Source organism: Trachemys scripta, chromosome 17 (genome assembly GCF_013100865.1).
Source record: "Trachemys scripta elegans isolate TJP31775 chromosome 17, CAS_Tse_1.0, whole genome shotgun sequence".
Taxonomy (NCBI): Eukaryota; Metazoa; Chordata; order Testudines; family Emydidae; genus Trachemys; species Trachemys scripta.
Window position 1 is genome coordinate 6072610 of NC_048314.1, and position 17350 is coordinate 6089959.

Below are 17350 nucleotides of genomic sequence, written 5' to 3' on the forward strand. Positions count from 1 at the left end.
TCACTTCCCAATTCTGAGGCTAACTACACAGGCTCTACTCACCCTTCTGGAGAGACCTCCTAAAAACCCTGGATCACCTCGACAGGCCTCCATTTCTCTTTTTGGACAGGAATTTCAGGGAAATTGAATGAATAAAATGAGTTGTTTGGATTTACAATTAACCTTGCAAAGCTCACCAAACATGTACATTAAAAGCAGGAATTAAAGACCGTGTGATCCAGAAATAGATTTGTTTAATTGCACTTTTATTTTTTAGGTTTTATCAAATCTGTGAAGGAGACAGACATGGCTTTTACAGACATGTTGATTCCAAAGACCACAGTTAAAGGACAGATACATAGAGACTATCACAATGAATGGGACTTCTGGAAAACCTGGTGTGCATGTGTTAATCCCTTTGCTCTTACACATTTATTCCATACTTTGACTTTATAGTTTCTACTTGAGAGCAAGGTGCTCTACCCCAAGCTAGAGGAGTTATGTGAAACAAGTGTTTACATTTCAGTATATTGGCTGGTTCACAGGACTCAGTCTTTCATATTTTTAGTTAAATTTGGCTACTTATCCCATTTTTATTCATTAAAACAAAGCAGTCCTTGGGTATGTGAGTCACTGTTGTCAATCAGGTTTGTACTCTGCACTGCCTGAATTAAAACAAGTTATTCTATATTTAACAGAACACTTGCAGATTTTGCTCAGGTATTTTTGTAAAAGTGTTCACAGAACCTAGGACAGATCTAAACAATTTCCATTATGCTATTATAATTTAAGTGGAAATGTTTATTTTTAAAGACAATTTGTTCCCTCCCCTCATGTGCAATATTTGCAACTCAAAATGCTGCAGGGTTGTGTACATGAAGTAAAATGACTAGAAAATGAACATAAATAAGATTGAAACTTCCCAGCTGAGTGAAAAGCAAAAGTAGATAGAGCACAAAGAATGAAAATTGGATTTACAAATTCTGTTCCAATAACCTATGGTGTCCTGAATAAGCCGGTTAAGATATATACACCCTCATCTATAATTTAACAGTGCCCCTTTAATCTAAAGAGTTCTACTTTATACTATAATCCTGCCACCTTTAGCAGCAGAGAAAAAAGGCACAGCAGATTGGCAAATGACTGCCTGAAGTAACTCCCTCCTCCTCTGTCTGGACAGGGATCCCATTAACATCTTGTTGTCTGTAATGCTGTTGTTGTGGGGTTTCTATTGCCAATGGCAAAGTGCAGCCTGAGATGATCTAACCTGCATCACAGACAGACATACATGATGTGAATGAAGTAAGGACAGGGGTGTGAGCAGACTGTGCGGTGACAAAGATGCCTTTGGTGGGACTGGTGGGGGAGCACTAAAAGCCAGGGGTTGTGGGACACGATGGTTTCACGGTGTCAGACTGCAGTGAGTAGGAGGCAAAAATTTTTGTTGTGCAGATATTTATCGTATCAGAACTGCACTGCTGGTAAGTGCCATACACAGTTAAATAGTCAATAGTAGCTGCAAATTTTTCTTACTGTTTCACTGGACCTGTACACTTGGTAAGCAACAGACTGCCTCTTCTGCCGGCTTTTCGGCTTGTGGTTTGGAGAGGCTAGTGGGATAGCTCAGCCCTAAAGGGATGAAGGTTCACAATAGGCAAAAGGGCTAGAAGAAAGGCAATCTCAGTCTCACTCTTGGTCCTATATTCAGCCAGCGTGCTGCCTCCATTGAATTAGTTTTACAGGATGTCCTGGCACACACATTAAGACCATACTGGATACACATGAACATACTAGAACCCTTCTGTGTCACTCATTTTGGTGAAGGAGGGTAAAGGGATTTAACTTCCCACAATGGGAAACACTAGAGGAATCTTTAAAGCACTTACTAGAAGCTGCAGGTCTATACTTAACAGAGTATTCATTCTCTTGGCACTCTGGTCTAAGCCTGTCAGAGCTCCATGGAGCTGTGATGAACTCACAGCCTTTGCAGAGTAGCCCTTGGCTCGGGTAGCACCATTTATTGTTTTCTACAGCTCAGCGTTCACTCAAAGCCTATGTTACCTCAACTCCTTCAGTTTCCACAAGGCATGTGCGTGGGCAGGAAATACTCGGATTAGAAGTCTCCATGGTAACCTACTTCATGTACTTTCAATTGGCCTCTAACTGTTTGGTGAGCATGTTTGTTAAGCCCTACAGGTGGATCCTGAAGTCTCTCTAGTGAAGGGTTAATCTGACATCCCACAGATTTTTGGAATTCTATATTTGTTGTTTTAGTATCAATTGTACTGGGAGAGGAGCAATTTTCTCTGCCCTGTTTTTGTCACTGTGTCAGCTGCAGAATACTGCCAGACTTGCTTATTCCAGAACTGATTACAAAGTTCATACTTACATCAGAGTTTCAGATTAACAAATTGATGGCTCACACAAAAAGACAGCAACAGGAACATGCAGGACGAGTGGCTGGCTGCTTAAACTGGGCTAGCTGATCAGGCCAACGAGATTGGGTCCAACTGCCCAGCAGTGCTGTCATTTGCTTATAGCCCCAGTTAACTTGTAACCTGGGGAGCTTGGAGAGTCCCAAATCTGTTCCATTTCCATCCCAAAGGAAATGCAGCTGGTAAGTGCAAAATACACTTGAGAAGAGGCCATGTGCCCAAAGGGGAAGCTCACAGACTTGCTTGCCAGCCACATCCAAACCATCTTCCAACTCTTCATCCCAGCCAGTCCAGGTCATCATCATCGTCATCATCCCCAAAGAGTGGGGCTGGGGGAGGGTGCCCTTTCATGCTCTGAAAGCCCAATTGGAAAGCAGGGTGAGATTATTAGAGTTCAGTCTCTGTACAGTCTTGAGTATCGGGGTAGCCGTGTTAGTCTGTATCTACAAAAACAACAAGGAGTCTGGTGGCACCTTAAGACTAACAGATTTATTTGGGCATAAGCTTTCGTGGGTAAAAACCTCACTTCTTCAGATGCATCTGAAAGCTTATGCCCAAATAAATCTGTTAGTCTTTAAGGTGCCACCAGACTCCTTGTTGTTTTTGTACAGTCTTGAGAGAGAGAGCACCAGGAAACCTCCCAGCGGACTGTCTTCCTCTATCTAGCATGGTGGCTCAAGCCTTTTACATCAGGTAGGAAGGTCTGCAGTCGCAGAATATGGCCATGGAGCCTTAACATCCCCTAGATGTCCCTTGCAGGAGGGTCTCTCTTGTCCCATCATTACAGTACCTTAGCTCTGAACCTGGTGATCTGTTTTCCTGCTGACCTGTCAGCAGACAGGTGTTGTTGCTGGTCACTGCCTTTATGTATGCAGCTCATCCCTTATGTAAGGTCTCAGATTCACTGGATAATCTCCAGTTCAGCCCCAAATTCGGGGCTCCCAAAAACCTAAGTAATCAGAACCAAAGTAAATGCAGGGTGCATAAGTAGTGATAACCTGAAGCTACTGGATGTCAGACATGAAGTTCCCCCATGTCTCGAAAGTTCTTCCAGAGCAAGCTGTGGCTTAATGCCTCAGTCATTTCAGAGATAACAGAAAGACTGGGGTGGTATCCATGAAGGGACTTAGATGTTACAATGCTGAGTGGCTCAGCACATAACCTTTAGGCATGTAGAAAATCACAGAAACACTGATCCATAAAGCCAAGTCAGGCCCCTAAGTGCCCTACACAATAAATGGGGAGAGACAGGCACCACAAAAGCCAACACACTAGGTGCAGAGCAACTTAAGCTAACCAATGGGAGATGCTAAGCAGAGGGGTGTGCACTGAGCCCCACCCGCTCTGCGAATGGGATACCCCTGCCTGGACTTAGGAGGCTGAGTTGCTTAAGTGCTTCTTGCAATAATGAGTTAGGTGCTGCTCTACATGCGGTGGTACCATCCACTTTAAAACTTTTAGCCCAGTGGCTAGAGCTCTGATCTAGGATGTAGGAGAACCAGGTTCAAACCTCTTCTCCCTGCCCAAGGGGAGAAGAGATCTGAACAGGAACCTCTCCTTCTCCCCTGCAGGCAGGGGATGAAAATTGAACCTGTATCTTCCACATCCCGGGACAGTGCTGTAACCACTGGGCTCTGGGATATTCTAATGTGAGGCTCCCTCTCTCTCCTGCTGAAGCTGTTCCACTGTGGATAACTAATGAAAAAAAGTGATCGGCGCCCGGGGACTGGATCCAGGGCCTCCTACCTCCCAGGCTGGTGCCCTAATCACCGGACCACACTCCTTCCGCCCCCGATGATTATCCCCAGCCAGTGGAACAAATATCTAAATAGTCACTGGGCCAGAGAGAGTGGGAATGACAGAGCACTAGCACCATCTCCTCCTGGATTTTGTATGAGACTTAATCCAGCAGGCAGCCTCTGAGCATGCCTACCGAAACGGTCCTCGACTTAGGTGGACGAATGCCTGTCTTCCCCGGTTTGCAAAGCACCCTCGGGCTTAGGTGGGAGACAGGCGCCTGAATGCCTAGATGGAGGCAGCAGTGCACATACTCCAGGATCTAGAACTTAGGTGTCTAGGGAACATTTCCAGTGAAGGTTAGGTGACAGCCAAGCAGGAGTTTCCCTTAACTTTTAGGCCCAACCTGACTGGAGCCCCCAAGGGTCAAGCTGTTTTCAACCCAATCCTGACACTTCCCCTCAAACCTAAACTGTTTTTGCTGCTGCAGTGCCTCCTGCCCCTAGGGTTGGCATGGCAGCAGCTGTATGCCTTGATCCTTCCATCTGCTGCGTCCTGCTGCAGAGTGCGCTGCCACTCTTTGGCACACTTCGTACGGCAGTGCACACAGCGCAATAAGGTGGCGAAGATGATCTAGTTTTGTGGACTGCAGTGGTGCTGTGCATAGAGACTTAGGTGCCTAACTCTGGAGTTCAGGTTTCTAAGTTACTTTGTGGATCACACCCCAAGTTCTTACCACTTCTTCCTCATCCTCCTCTTCGGGTGGAACTCCAGGCTTTAGTGGTTTATGGGTTGCAACTTTAAACAAGTCATCATCATTCTCAGTGAGACTAGAAAAGGACAGAGAATTAAAAGAAGCTAATTCTCAGTGTGGGAAAGGAAGCCAAGAGCAATTTGCCTGCACTTTAGGAATAAGCTCTAGTCCCACCACTCAGGTTTGTATGGCAGTAACAGGCTACTCACGGATGTATGAAGCTAGTTGGGGATTATACAGTGAAGTAACAGGATTCCCCTCTAGGCAGCCAGGACAAGATCACACATTGGAATGGAACTTCACAATAGCTAGCTGTTGATAACAGCTTTGCAATGGAATCTACTGATTCAGCTAGAAACAAGGGGCAAGGACCATACTGACTGCCCAGTTTGTAGTGCAGCTCTGCAATCACCTATCCTGTAGGTCTCAGCCATACTAGCACTTTTCAGTTTCTCCCCTGGAGATAGCACTAATTTAGACTGGACACCTGCAGCTACTAATATTTTAGGCATCATTGTTCGGATTTGCTCTGAACAAGTACCTAGCTGGCTGGCCAGCCCAACCTAGCACACTGCCCTGTACCAATGGGATAGCAGCACCAGCTGCCAGATGGTTAGGCCCGACTAGCCCACCACCAGTGGCAGGGCAACTGCACAATAATGGGAAATTGAGAAAGGAGCTACTGTAGCCATAGAACTCTCCAATCACCACTAACCTGGAATCCTTCTGCTTGGGGCTAGATGCCAGTCCTTGGGGTTCTGTAGTTTCACGGTTGGTGGCTGGCTCCTTCTCTGCCATCTCAGATGTTAAGTCAGAAATGCTTGTACCCATTTCAAACCTGGGTGCATCTGGAATTCCCAGACAACTCCCCCCCTCTGCACTTTTCAGAGGCAGGGGTTCCAGTCCTCCTGCAGGCTCCTCTGCCTTGTGCTCTGTAGCTGGCGCTTCCGAAGTCAAAGCCTCTTCCATTGCTCCCAACTTTGTGTCTAGAATAGAGGGCTCTGGTGTTTCTGCCTGAACAGATGCTATTTTTTGGGAGCTGCCTTCATGCTGATCTAGCCCACTGGGAGCACTTGCCTGCCTTTGCTCAGCCAGTACAGAGTCTACATCCTCCTCAGGATCCACCAGTCCTTGGTTGGGCTTTACCGGCTGAACCGATTCAGAGAAGGTATGCGCTTCATGCATCTCCTGGATCATCTTCACTTTCGATGCTGTAGTGTTCTGGGTCCTCTGCCCTTCTTCAGGAGATCTGGGAGGTGTGGCAATACTAGCAGACTCATCTGCTGGTTTAGTTGGGCACACAGTACTTGGTGCTGGCCCATATTGGACAGCACCTTCATGGTCCTCCTTTGCTTTTGGTGGGCTTTCCTGTTTCCCCTTTCCAGTTCTAGGCTCCGCCTCCTCCTCGTCACTGTTGCTCTCTCGTCTCTCCTGTTGTCTACTGAGCAGCTGCAGAGTTACAGTCTGGAAAACAAAGGAAAAGGAAAAGGCAAGGAAGTGTTACTCACTAGAGATTCAAACCACCATGCAACAGCTGCTGCTCCACTGAAGGAAGGAAAGTTTCCTGATGCTTTAATATGAAAGAGGATCATCCAGCCAGGTGCACTTGAGTGGTCCATGTATTTTACTGTCCCTCACTGTTGCATCTCCTCCCATTATTTTACAGTACTCTTTTCATCGCGGTTACTAACCACAGCTTCACACTATTCCAGATCCAGGCTAGAGGTATATGCGTTCTTTTGGCCCAGGACTCATTCTCACCTTTGTTGGCTTGTATCCCATCAGTACTGTACCTTGATGGTGTTCATGATAACACCAAGAACTGTTCTGCCACTGTACGACTCCTCCAGCTCAAATTCACCCCTCAAAGTCTGAAATACCCCATTCATGATCTTCTTCACCTGAGAACAATGAAGAGGAGCATATAAATTCGATATCTGCGTAATTTGTAACATGTAAGAAAGAATGGGCCACCAAACCAACATCGTAGGCTTCTCCATACAGCAGAACAGTCAGTCCAAGAGGGACCACAGTTCTGTTTTACGAGAATGCACCTTTCACATTAGGCATGGCAGGGCTGAAGACTGCCAGAGTTGCACAAAATATAATTAGTGACAGCTTGAGCATGTGCAAATGGTATGTTTACCAGGTACGGCTACCAGGATTTTCATTCTTTAAGAAGTTGTAATCTGTATTGAGGGGTCAGGACTTCACACCAGGAGTCACACTGCATCTTTCCCTCCAAGGCCCTTGATAGGAGTAGTACTCTACACAGGAACAAGCTCATCCTCTGGGCATGCTTCCCCCAAAGAATAAAACACGTCCAGCGTGTTTAATAAATAACTCTCCCCCTACCTAGGGAAATAGTTCAGGGTAGATATGGAGTAGAGATGAGGGTAAACCAGACCACCCTGGTTGGGCCAGCTCACCTCTTCTGTAGAGTCTGCAGGCGGAGAGCTCTCCTGATTTTCCAGTACAGAGCCCTTCTCCAGCTCCCTGATACGCTCTTCATAGCGAGCCTTCAGGGCAGCAACATGGGACTGTAAGGCTGAATACTGTGAAGGTAAAGAGGTAGTCAGAGCAGCTCAATAGGTCCTCAATGACATTCACATCTTGCTAATGTTGTGCCCAGTTTGCAGCAGGACAGGTTAGGGACAGCAGCACATTTGTTCACAATGCCATGATTGTCTTTGCAAGAGATTTAAAAAAAAAAAAAAACAAACAAACAACAAAAAAACAACAACAAAAGCCTAACATTTGCAGAGAGCTCCTAAGAGGCAGAACACACACAAGCTGCAATTTTCTCCTGTTCCTGATAAAGGAGCTTTATGCAGGATTTCACTATCTGAAGTATTTACAGAACTCCCTCAGAATTGTCCTAGGAACAACCACCATCGCCCCTACCCCTGTGAAGACAATAGTCATGCTGGGAAGGAAGAGCCTGTGGATTCCCCCAACCTTGGGATATCAAGGAGGGGGTAGGACTGCACTGGTATGCTATGCAGCAGCATTCTCTGGCAGAAGGGCTGGACCCTATCACTGGGCCCATATCAGCCACTGGAAGCTCTCTCTTTCATCCAAAGGGACAACATCGGTGACCTCAGTCAAGATACAACATCAGTGAGGGTTAGCCTCAGTGTTCACCCTTTACCTTCTCGTTGATCAGCCCCAATTGCTCCAGCTTCCCCTGAAACACAGAGAGTTTCTGCTCCTCCGCATTTCTAGAGTGTTTCAGAGCAGAAAGCTGAAAAAAAGAAACAGAATTATAACATACATAAGAACGGCCATACTGAGTCAGACCAAAAGCCCACCTAGGCCAGTATCCTGTCTTCCGACAGTGGCCAATGCCAGGTGCTTCAGAGGCAATGAACAGAACAGGTAATCATCAAGTGATCCACCCCCTCACCCATTCCCAGCTTCTGGCAAACACAGGCTAGGGACACCATCCATGCCCATCCTAAGCCATTGTTGGACCTATCCTCCATCAATTTATCTAGTTCTTTTTTGAACCTGTTATTGTCTTGGCCTTCATAACATCTTCTGGCAAAGAGTTCCACAGGTTTGACTGTGTGTTGTGTGATTTAGCTGGGGATTGGTCCTGATTTAGTTGGGGATTGGTCCTGCTTTGAGCAGGGGGTTGGACTAGGTGACCTCCTGAGGTCTTATACAACCCTGATAGTTTATGATTCTAAGAAATACTTCCTTTTGTTTGTTTTAAACCAGCTGCCTACTAATTTCATTTGGTGACCCCTAGTTCTTGTGTTACATGAAGGAATAAATAACACTTCCTTATTTACTTTCTCCACACCTGTCATGATTTTATAGACCTCTATCATATCCCCCCTTAGTCATCTCTTTTCCAAGCTGAAAAGTCCCAGTTTTATTAATCTCTCCTCATATAGTAGCAGTTCCATACCCCTAATCATTTTTGTTGCCCTTTTCTGAACCTTTTCCAATTCCAATATATCTTTTTGAGACCGGGCAACCACATCTGCACACAGTATTCAAGATGCGGGCATACCATGGATTTATATAGAGGCAATATGATATTTTCTGTCTTATTATCTATCCCTTTCTTAATGATCCCAAAATTTTGTTCGCTTTTTTTGACTGCTGCTATACATTGAATGGATGTTTTCAGAGAATTATCCATGATGACTCCAAGATCTCTTTCTTGAGTGGTTACAGCTAATTTAGACCCAATCATTTTATATGTACAGTTGGGATTATGTTTTCAATGTACATTACTTTGCATTTATCCACACTGAATTTCATCTGCCATTTTGTTGCTCAGTCACCCAGTTTTGTGAGATCCTTTTGTAACTCTTCACAGTCTGCTTTGGACTTAACGATCTTGATTTTTTTGTTTCATCTGCAAGTTTTGCCACCTCACTGTTTACCCCTTTTTCCAGATCATTTATGAATAATGTTGAATAGGACTGGTCCCAGTACAGACCCCGGGGGAACACCACTATTTACTTCTCTCCAGTCTGAAAACTGACCATTTATTCCTATCCGTTGTTTCCTATCTTTTAACCAGTTACCAATCCATGAGAGGATCTTCCCTCTTATCCCATGACAGCTTACTTTGCGTAAGAGCCTTTAGTGAGGAAACTTGTCAAAGGCTTTCTGAAAATCTAAATACACTATATCCACTGGATCACCCCTGTCCATATGCTTGACGACTCCCTCAAATAATTTTAGTACATTAGTGAGGCACGATTTCCCTTTACAAAAACCACATTGACTCTTCCCCAACAAATGATGTTCATCTGTGTCTGACAATTCTGTTCTTTAAGATAGTTTCAACCGGCTTGCCTGGTACTGAAGTCAGGCTTACTGGGCTGTAGTTGCCAGGATTGCCTCTGGAGCCTTTTTAAAAACTTGGCATCACATTAGCTAGCCTCCAGTTATCTGGTACAAAAGCTGATTTAAATGATAGGTTACACACTGAAGTTGTTAGTTCTGCAATTTCACATTTGAGTTTCTTCAGAACTCTTGGGTGAATACCATCTGGTCCTGGTGACTTATTACGGTTTAATTTATCAATTTGTTCCAAACCCTCCTCTAATGACACCTCAATCTCCTCTGATTTATAATCTAAAAAGAATGGCTCAGGTTTGGGAATCTCCCTCACACCCTCAGCTGTGAAAACCGATGCAAAGAATTCACTTAGTTTCTCTGCAATGGCCTTATTGTCACGGAGTACTCCTTTAGCATCTCAATTATCCAATGGCCCCACTGGTTATTTAGCAGGCTTCCTGCTTCTGATGTACTTAGCAAAAAAAAAAAAAAAAAAAATTTATTACTTTCTGAGTCTTGGTTAGCTGTCCTTTAAATTCTTTACTGGCCTTTCTAATTATACTTTTACACTTCATTTGTCAGAGTTTGTGCTCCTTTCTATTTTTTTCATTAAGATTTAACTTCCACTTTAAAGGATGCCTTTTTGCCTCTCACTGCTTCTTTTACTTTGTTGTTTAGCCACGGTGGCACTTCTTTGATTCTCTACGTTTTTTAAATTTAATCAGCAGCAGAGATGCATTTTTACTATTCCCTTTCCACCACACCTATCAAACCTTTCCCCTCAGAAAAACTGTCATGCTCAGTAGACATCAGCTACAGCATTTCCTGCTAGCTAATTCTGTTCTGAGGTCAGCATGCCTCTTCTCTGCCCTGTACAGAACCCCTATACATCAACAGCCAGCCTCCGTGTTAATCCCAACCACTCAGAGTTAATGGGGGCAACATCCAAACACATCCTCCAGTCAAGAGGGACACTGTCATCTCCTCTGAGAAGCCAGGAAACGGAAAACACTAGCCACACCAAGGTGGCAGAACACTACTGGGTATGTGATTCCCGACTACACCCTTCTCATTTGCTTCCGAAGGACAACAGCATGCGGGAAAGAGGTAGAGAAGTGAGTGTATAGACAAGTAGTTAGCAAGGGAGAGTGTACCTTCTCTTCCAGCTGGGTGATGTGCTGCTGTTGAGAGTCTCTCTGCTCACACACCTCCTGATACTGCCGTAAGTGCTGCTCCTTGGCAGAGACCAGCATGCGCTCACATTTTGCTTCCCACTGGGATTCCAGCTCTGCCTGGATGAGTGACTGCTGCCCATGAAGTATCAGAAGTTATTAGCAGGGAGCTACCAATACGTGACAGTTACATCCACTCTTATGAGCAGAGAATTCTGGGGTTGGGCCGGGGCAAGGTTCTGCCATCTTGGAGTTAGTGTTCTATCCCTGCAGCATTTCCTCCCCACACAAAGCACAATTCTATCCTCCATGGTAGAGCAATTCTCTAATGCTGGCTCAGATTGCAGCCCCTTGCTTCAAATAGCAACAGCAACTGGTGAAGGAAGCCCAACAGTGATGGAGCCCCATTCACCCTTCCCTCTACCAACAACTCTACTCTTCCCCAACTCCACTCTGACTAGTTAAAAAGGAGCTCCGCTCTTCTCCTGCTCTGTTAGCCAAGAGGCATCCACCCTTGTGCCATCTTCTGATCACTGCATCACTTGCTCTGGAAGATCAAGCAGGCAAGATTTGCACCCATCAGAATTCAGGCTGCTCCTGTTGCCCCAAAGCCACACAACAGCTGGCTGGAGACCAAACTCAGAATCACAGCCCATTGTTTTGAAGTTAGGAGCCTTCCTTACTCCCCAACTAGTGTAGTTTTCTGTCTGCCTGGGTTACTTAATTCTTTGAAGTCATCGGTAAGAATCCTGGAGCAGGAGGTAAAGGCAAAGCCAACACAGGCCAGCAAAGCAGAGGAGAAGCACTGTAGACTAATCCCCTTAGTGAAGCAGGGTGCTATTTCTTCACTGAGCAACTGATGCAGCTTTATCCAATATGTATTTGCTATCTATAATCAACTGGCTTTCCAGCTGGAACTCACACAAACCAATCCAGTTGGAGGAGATCCCCTCACCTGCTCTGCTGCTGCTTGATCAGTTGAAGTCCGTGCCTTTTTCAGGAGCTGTCGAAGCTTGCCCAGTTCTTCCTGGTAGGACCTGCGAATCTCATCCATCTCTTCCTCAGCCTGGCTTCTCTCCAAGAGGGATTTCTTCTTCCTCTCAACAAGGTTCTGGGGCACAGATAGTGGTATGTCTGAGCACAGGTCTGGACTGCATCCAGATAGCGTCTCATCCTCTGGGGCACTGTGGGCAATCTCATTGTCATTACTATTATATATGGTCATTAACATACAAAGAACTTTAAAATCTATGTAAGTGCACTCCTGAACTGATGTGCCAAAACTGTGTTGTTTGTAGGGAAAAAAGAGTTGCCAATCCAGAATTTGGCTTGCCTTGTGTGGGTCTGCAGAAACACTAGGTTAAGTTTAGCATCCAACTGGAACTCTGCATCTCCCCTGAAATGTAGATGCTTGGGCCTACCTTTTCCAGGTTCTCTTTCTCTACTTTCAGGTCTGCTAGCTCTTCTTCCATCGCCGTAACCTTCAGGTCCAGTTGCCTGCGGCTCTGCTTCTCAGCTCTGAATTTAGCTTGTGTGTCTTCTGAGGATTCTTGGAGCTCTGCAAGAACACAGCTCACTGTGGGTTTCCACACTTCCTATTTCAGATTAATCTGAATGGAAGAAAACTTACAGCCCATAGCAAGAGTAGAACACAGAAGGGTCACAGAACATGTTAATGGCTGTTGTTATGCGGACTGAAGGTAGGACAAGTAGTAATAGGTTTAAATCTACTGCAAGGGAGACTTAGGTAAATAATAGATTCAAACCTATTACTTCTTGTCCTACCTTCAGTCCTCATAACAGCCATTAACATATCTGAAGACTTATCAGATTCTTCCCCCCCCCCCCCCCCGTCTTTTTTCCCCTCAAGAGTTCTTTTAGCAGCTAAACATTTTAGCCTTTCCTCATAGGTCAGGATTTCTAAATCATTTTTTTTTTGTTGCTCTCCTCTGGACTCTAATTTGTTCTCTTCTTTCCTCAAATGTGGTGCCCAGAACTGGAGAGTACTCCAGCTCAGGCCTCACCAGTGCTAGGTGGGACAATTACTTCCCAAGTCTTACATACAACACTCCTGTTAATACACCCCACAATATTAGCCTTTTTCGCAACTGCATCACATTTCTAAGAGTCTTCGGCTCTCACATTGCGCACTGACCTCTTATTAAACTCCAAAGATATCCAATGAAGTGACTACTTGTGTTGATTTTATTACCCTAAAGAAATACTGGTACATTACATATTGACTGAACTAACCCTTCAGAGTTTGTATGGCTCTTACATGGAAAACACCTGGAAAACTAGCTGTTTTCAGAAAGAAGTGGAAAGGTTTCTGGCCCAAGGAAGGACAAGATGGGTCAGGATTCTTGACCAAAGCTACTCCTAATCTGATATTTTGCTGGCAGGAAAAATACAAAACAAAACTGAACTTCTGCTTGCATCCAGTTGCTTCTCTACTACCAGCTTGAGCAAACTGTCAACAGAAGACAGAGCAGCCAGGATTCAGCCTGGGGGCAGGAGGAATTGGTCAGTATAATGGAAAAAAAAAAACAATAAAAAAAAACTAATAACTCCTCTTCAGGTTCATAGTACACAGTCTCCTGAAGGCAAGTGCCTATATATAGCCAAGAAGAGCTTAATAGTGAACTGAAAAGTAGAGTCCCCTTTTTAGCTCAATTGGATGAAGCAGAAACTTTACATTTATCCACATTGAATGTCATTTGCCATTTTGTTGCCCAATCACTTAGTTTTGTGAGATCTTTGTGAAGTTCTTCACAGACTGCTTTGGTCTTAACTATCTTGAGCAGTTTAGGATCATCTGCAAACTTTGCCACCTCACTGTTTACCCCTTTCTCCAAATCATTTATGAATAAGTTGAATAAGATTGGTCCTAGGACTGACCCTGGAGGAACACCACTAGTTACCCCTTTCCATTCTGAAAATTTACCATGTATTCCTACCCTTTGTTCCCTGTCTTTTAACCAGTTCTCAATCTGTGAAAGGATCTTCCCTCTTATCCCATGACAACTTAAGTTACGTAAAAGCCTTTGATGAGGGACCTTGTCAAAGGCTTTCTGGAAATCTAAGTACACTATGCTCACTGGATCCCCCTTGTCCATGTGTTTGTTGACCCCTTCAAAGAACTCTAATAGATCAGTAAGTAGTGAGAAAAAAAAGCAGCAAAAACTTTGAAGTGTTCAGTCAATTTTTTGGTTTTGTATTTGGCTGTGCAATATTAAGTATGGGGAGGAGAAGCTTTCTTTTTGAACCCATCTGGTAATCAGCTTATGCTGTCAGAGTATGAGGCCTGTTGAAACCCTTGTCATTTTATGGGCTACTATTCATCTAAAAGTCATATCCTTTTATCTATCTCACCGAGTTATTTATCTCCATAGCTTCTTATGGCAGGAAGCAGGAGGCGTCACAGTTAGTGCATATATTCTGTACCATGGTATTTCAAGAAGGCTGCTCACCCAAGAGGTGCCAATGTCAGAAAGAAGGTGTATCTCACATGCAGTCCAAACTCAGGTAGTTCCATTATGCCTAACTAATCCCTGCATTTATGTTAATTATTGACTTCCTCTCTTAAGCCTTGGCTGTGTTCCACACGAGAACTAGATTCAGTAATCTTTGGGATAATGGTGCTATAGGAACATGGACTAGTTGACCCAACTGCAAAAGGGGCTTAGTTGCACGACTCACTAAGGACTTCCATACTCTCTGGCAGGGCACCCTCAGTGGGTGAAAGGGAACCACTAGTTCATCAGTTTAAATCTAGTCTAGCTCGGTAGAGACAAAAGTGACAGGTACAGGACGAAACCCACCAGCCTAACAGGAAGGTGTCCACATGAGAGGCTGTCCTAACAGGCTCCTTTGTTGGCCATCTCAGCAGGGAGGCTAAGCACTGATTTGCACATAGAGGCAGAGCTTCCTTCTCTCCCCTAGTTGGCCCCTCTAGCTGAAAGCTAAGGCACATTATGCTAAATAGATCTTTTTTTGGCAATTCAGACAGCTGCCACTGAAGTATAGAGTTAAGATCACCAATACAGCTGACCTCAAGTTAACAGAGAACTAGACCATGATCTAGGCAATAGAACCCACCCCCTGACCGACCCCTTACCGGCTAGTTGTGCTTGCAGTTTGTTGAGCTGTGCCTCATTCATCTCTGCCTCCTGCAGGGCTGTGGTCAGCTGCGTGTGCAAGTCCATCTCCTTCTTCTGGTGAGCAGTCAGCTCCAACTGCAGACGGGAGACCTGTGCGGTAGCAGCTGCCAGCTCCTCTGCAACTTTGACCTGCAGCACAGAACAGGGGGAAATATCAGAACTCCTAAGTACTTAAGGAGGGCCATTTAGGTATCTAGGGCAAAAAATTGGGGATTGGTCCTGCTTTGAGCAGGGGGTTGGACTAGATACCTCCTGAGGTCCCTTCCAACCCTGATATTCTATAAAGTGGGGTTTCCAAAAGTTGACTCACAGTCAGTGCTAGGAGCCCAGATTCCACGCTTGGTTTGCCTAACTAGATGGCAGATGCCCTCCTGCATTAGAGATACACCTTGGTGGAAGTTGCAGGCCAAAGATGAAGCACTGTACATTGAGCTGAGTGGCAGCAGGGACAGGATCATTGCCCTACTAAAAATAGGGTGGCTCTGGGATACATAGTAAAGCACTGTGGGCCCTATTTGACCACACCCTCCACCCTGATTTATTCTAGTGGCTGGCAACAACCTCATCTCCAAGACAGATTAAAGCAGGTCACTTCAGGAAGTATTTTCTGAAAAAGCTTTAAATGAGACATGTGTTTCACTGGTTGGCTGCTCTGTTCAGCCCTTTGGGACTACCAGCTGGCCAGACATCGAAGCCTAATTGCCCACAAAAAGCCAAGCAGGAGTCTGCCACTCCCAAACACACACAGCTCCCTGGAGGTTGCAAACAGGCTGAGTGCCAGGGTAGCAAGTCTGATGTTACAGTTCTGTCCCTGTCCTTCTAGATTTGTCAAACAATTAAAATGGACTGGATGATGTGCTCCTGGGAATAAAGCTATGTTTGAGATGGGTAATAGTCAGATGGGAGTGGACTTGCAGACTATTTTCAAGTGAGTATAGGAATCAGTTTATGAAGGACTAGTTGTGGAGAGGGAATTTCAGAGCAGGATATGTACTCTGCATTCTCTAGATGGTTAGGTACATGCTTATTTGCCAAGGTATTTTTCTGGCTTGCCAAGTTATGCGCTGTAAAGTGCGAGTATTATATACTTTAACAGTGATCACTGTTCTATTAAACTTTTACATTTGGATTTTATTTAAGCCAGTGATTCACAGGAAACCAGAGCTAATAGGGGTTCTCACAGACAACTTGTTAATTAAAACTTCTTGTTAAAAAAAACAAAACAAAACACTGAAAAGGCTCAAAGCATCTCAAAGAAAAGGATACAAACTAGATCCAGCTCCAAGTCTTTTGGGATAGGGACAAAATTCATGAAGAATATGCTGTAAAGACAGGCTGCATTATAATAGCGTGAACTTAAACAGTTCCTATTGTAGTTAAAAGTTGCATTCAGATTCCCAACAGGTTCTCTTTTGTGCCCCACATAGTTCCAGCCCAATTTCCTCTTGGGCTAGCTACTTGCTGGCATTCAGAGAACTACCTCAGGTCTTGAATTACTGCTGGTCTCAAACTTGGAAAATGGATCTGTACACCAGAGACTGACACTGTGGCTATTAATCAATCTTACTTAGAGACCTCTCTCAAAAGTATCTTAGTTACTGGGCTGCCAATCACACTTCCCCAGTGGGAAAAAGTGTGTGATCACTTAATTAAACAACAAAGTACCAGTACCTGTGGATTAAGCACCTGTGGATAAGCTATGTGAAGTGATCAGTGCTGACATAGTTCCTAGAACAGCATTCCCTTTTGTTCTCCTCTTTTGGAAGGGTGAAAAAAGATCATTACCAATGTAGCTTATAAATTGTGGGTTTTTTTTGTTTTTTTTTGTTTTTTTTCCCCATCTCCAGATAAGCTGCCTCCAGCAGTTTTCATAAACTCAAAGGAAAAAACAAACAAACAGTTTCTGTGCTGAAATCAGCAGAGGTCAAAAAGAGGGGTTTTTTTGGTTTGGTTTTTCCCCTATTAACTTCTGTATTCTGTGCAACAGTATCTGAACTCCTCAGGTTGGTAAGTTTCCATCCACTCAGTTCGAACAGTTGAAAGGATTTTGCTCATAATTCTTCCTACCCAGCCTCCTGCCAAGAAAAGTGTTGGCTGTGGACTGTAAAGATGCAGGAGAATCTTCAGCTCAGAAAGACTTTATCAAAGTTAGAGGCATGTGTAAACTGTAGGTTATGGGAGAGAAACCCTCAAGGCTCTAGACAGTCAGGGACACACTGCCTCACCTGGTCCCAGCCCCGATCCACTGGCAGCATGTGCTGGGAAGAGAAAGCAGTGACAGGAAACAGGAAGAGTTAGAAAGGCAAAAGC

At 44.6% G+C, this 17350-nt stretch overlaps 1 protein-coding gene across 1 annotated transcript in view; it reads right to left on the reverse strand.

Annotated features, from left to right (window-relative positions):
• Positions 1–228: 228 nt before the first annotated feature.
• The window catches only part of FKBP15 (FKBP prolyl isomerase 15), a gene marked incomplete in the record, with an annotated part of 70050 nt that continues 52928 nt past the window's right edge, over positions 229–17350 (reverse strand). Inside the window, 11 exon segments of the mRNA XM_034793301.1 lie at positions 229–2768; positions 4888–4981; positions 5621–6369; positions 6699–6806; positions 7335–7460; positions 8057–8149; positions 10863–11015; positions 11836–11991; positions 12302–12438; positions 14998–15169; positions 17266–17298. Of these exon segments, the coding sequence (XP_034649192.1) occupies positions 2691–2768; positions 4888–4981; positions 5621–6369; positions 6699–6806; positions 7335–7460; positions 8057–8149; positions 10863–11015; positions 11836–11991; positions 12302–12438; positions 14998–15169; positions 17266–17298 (1899 nt within the window).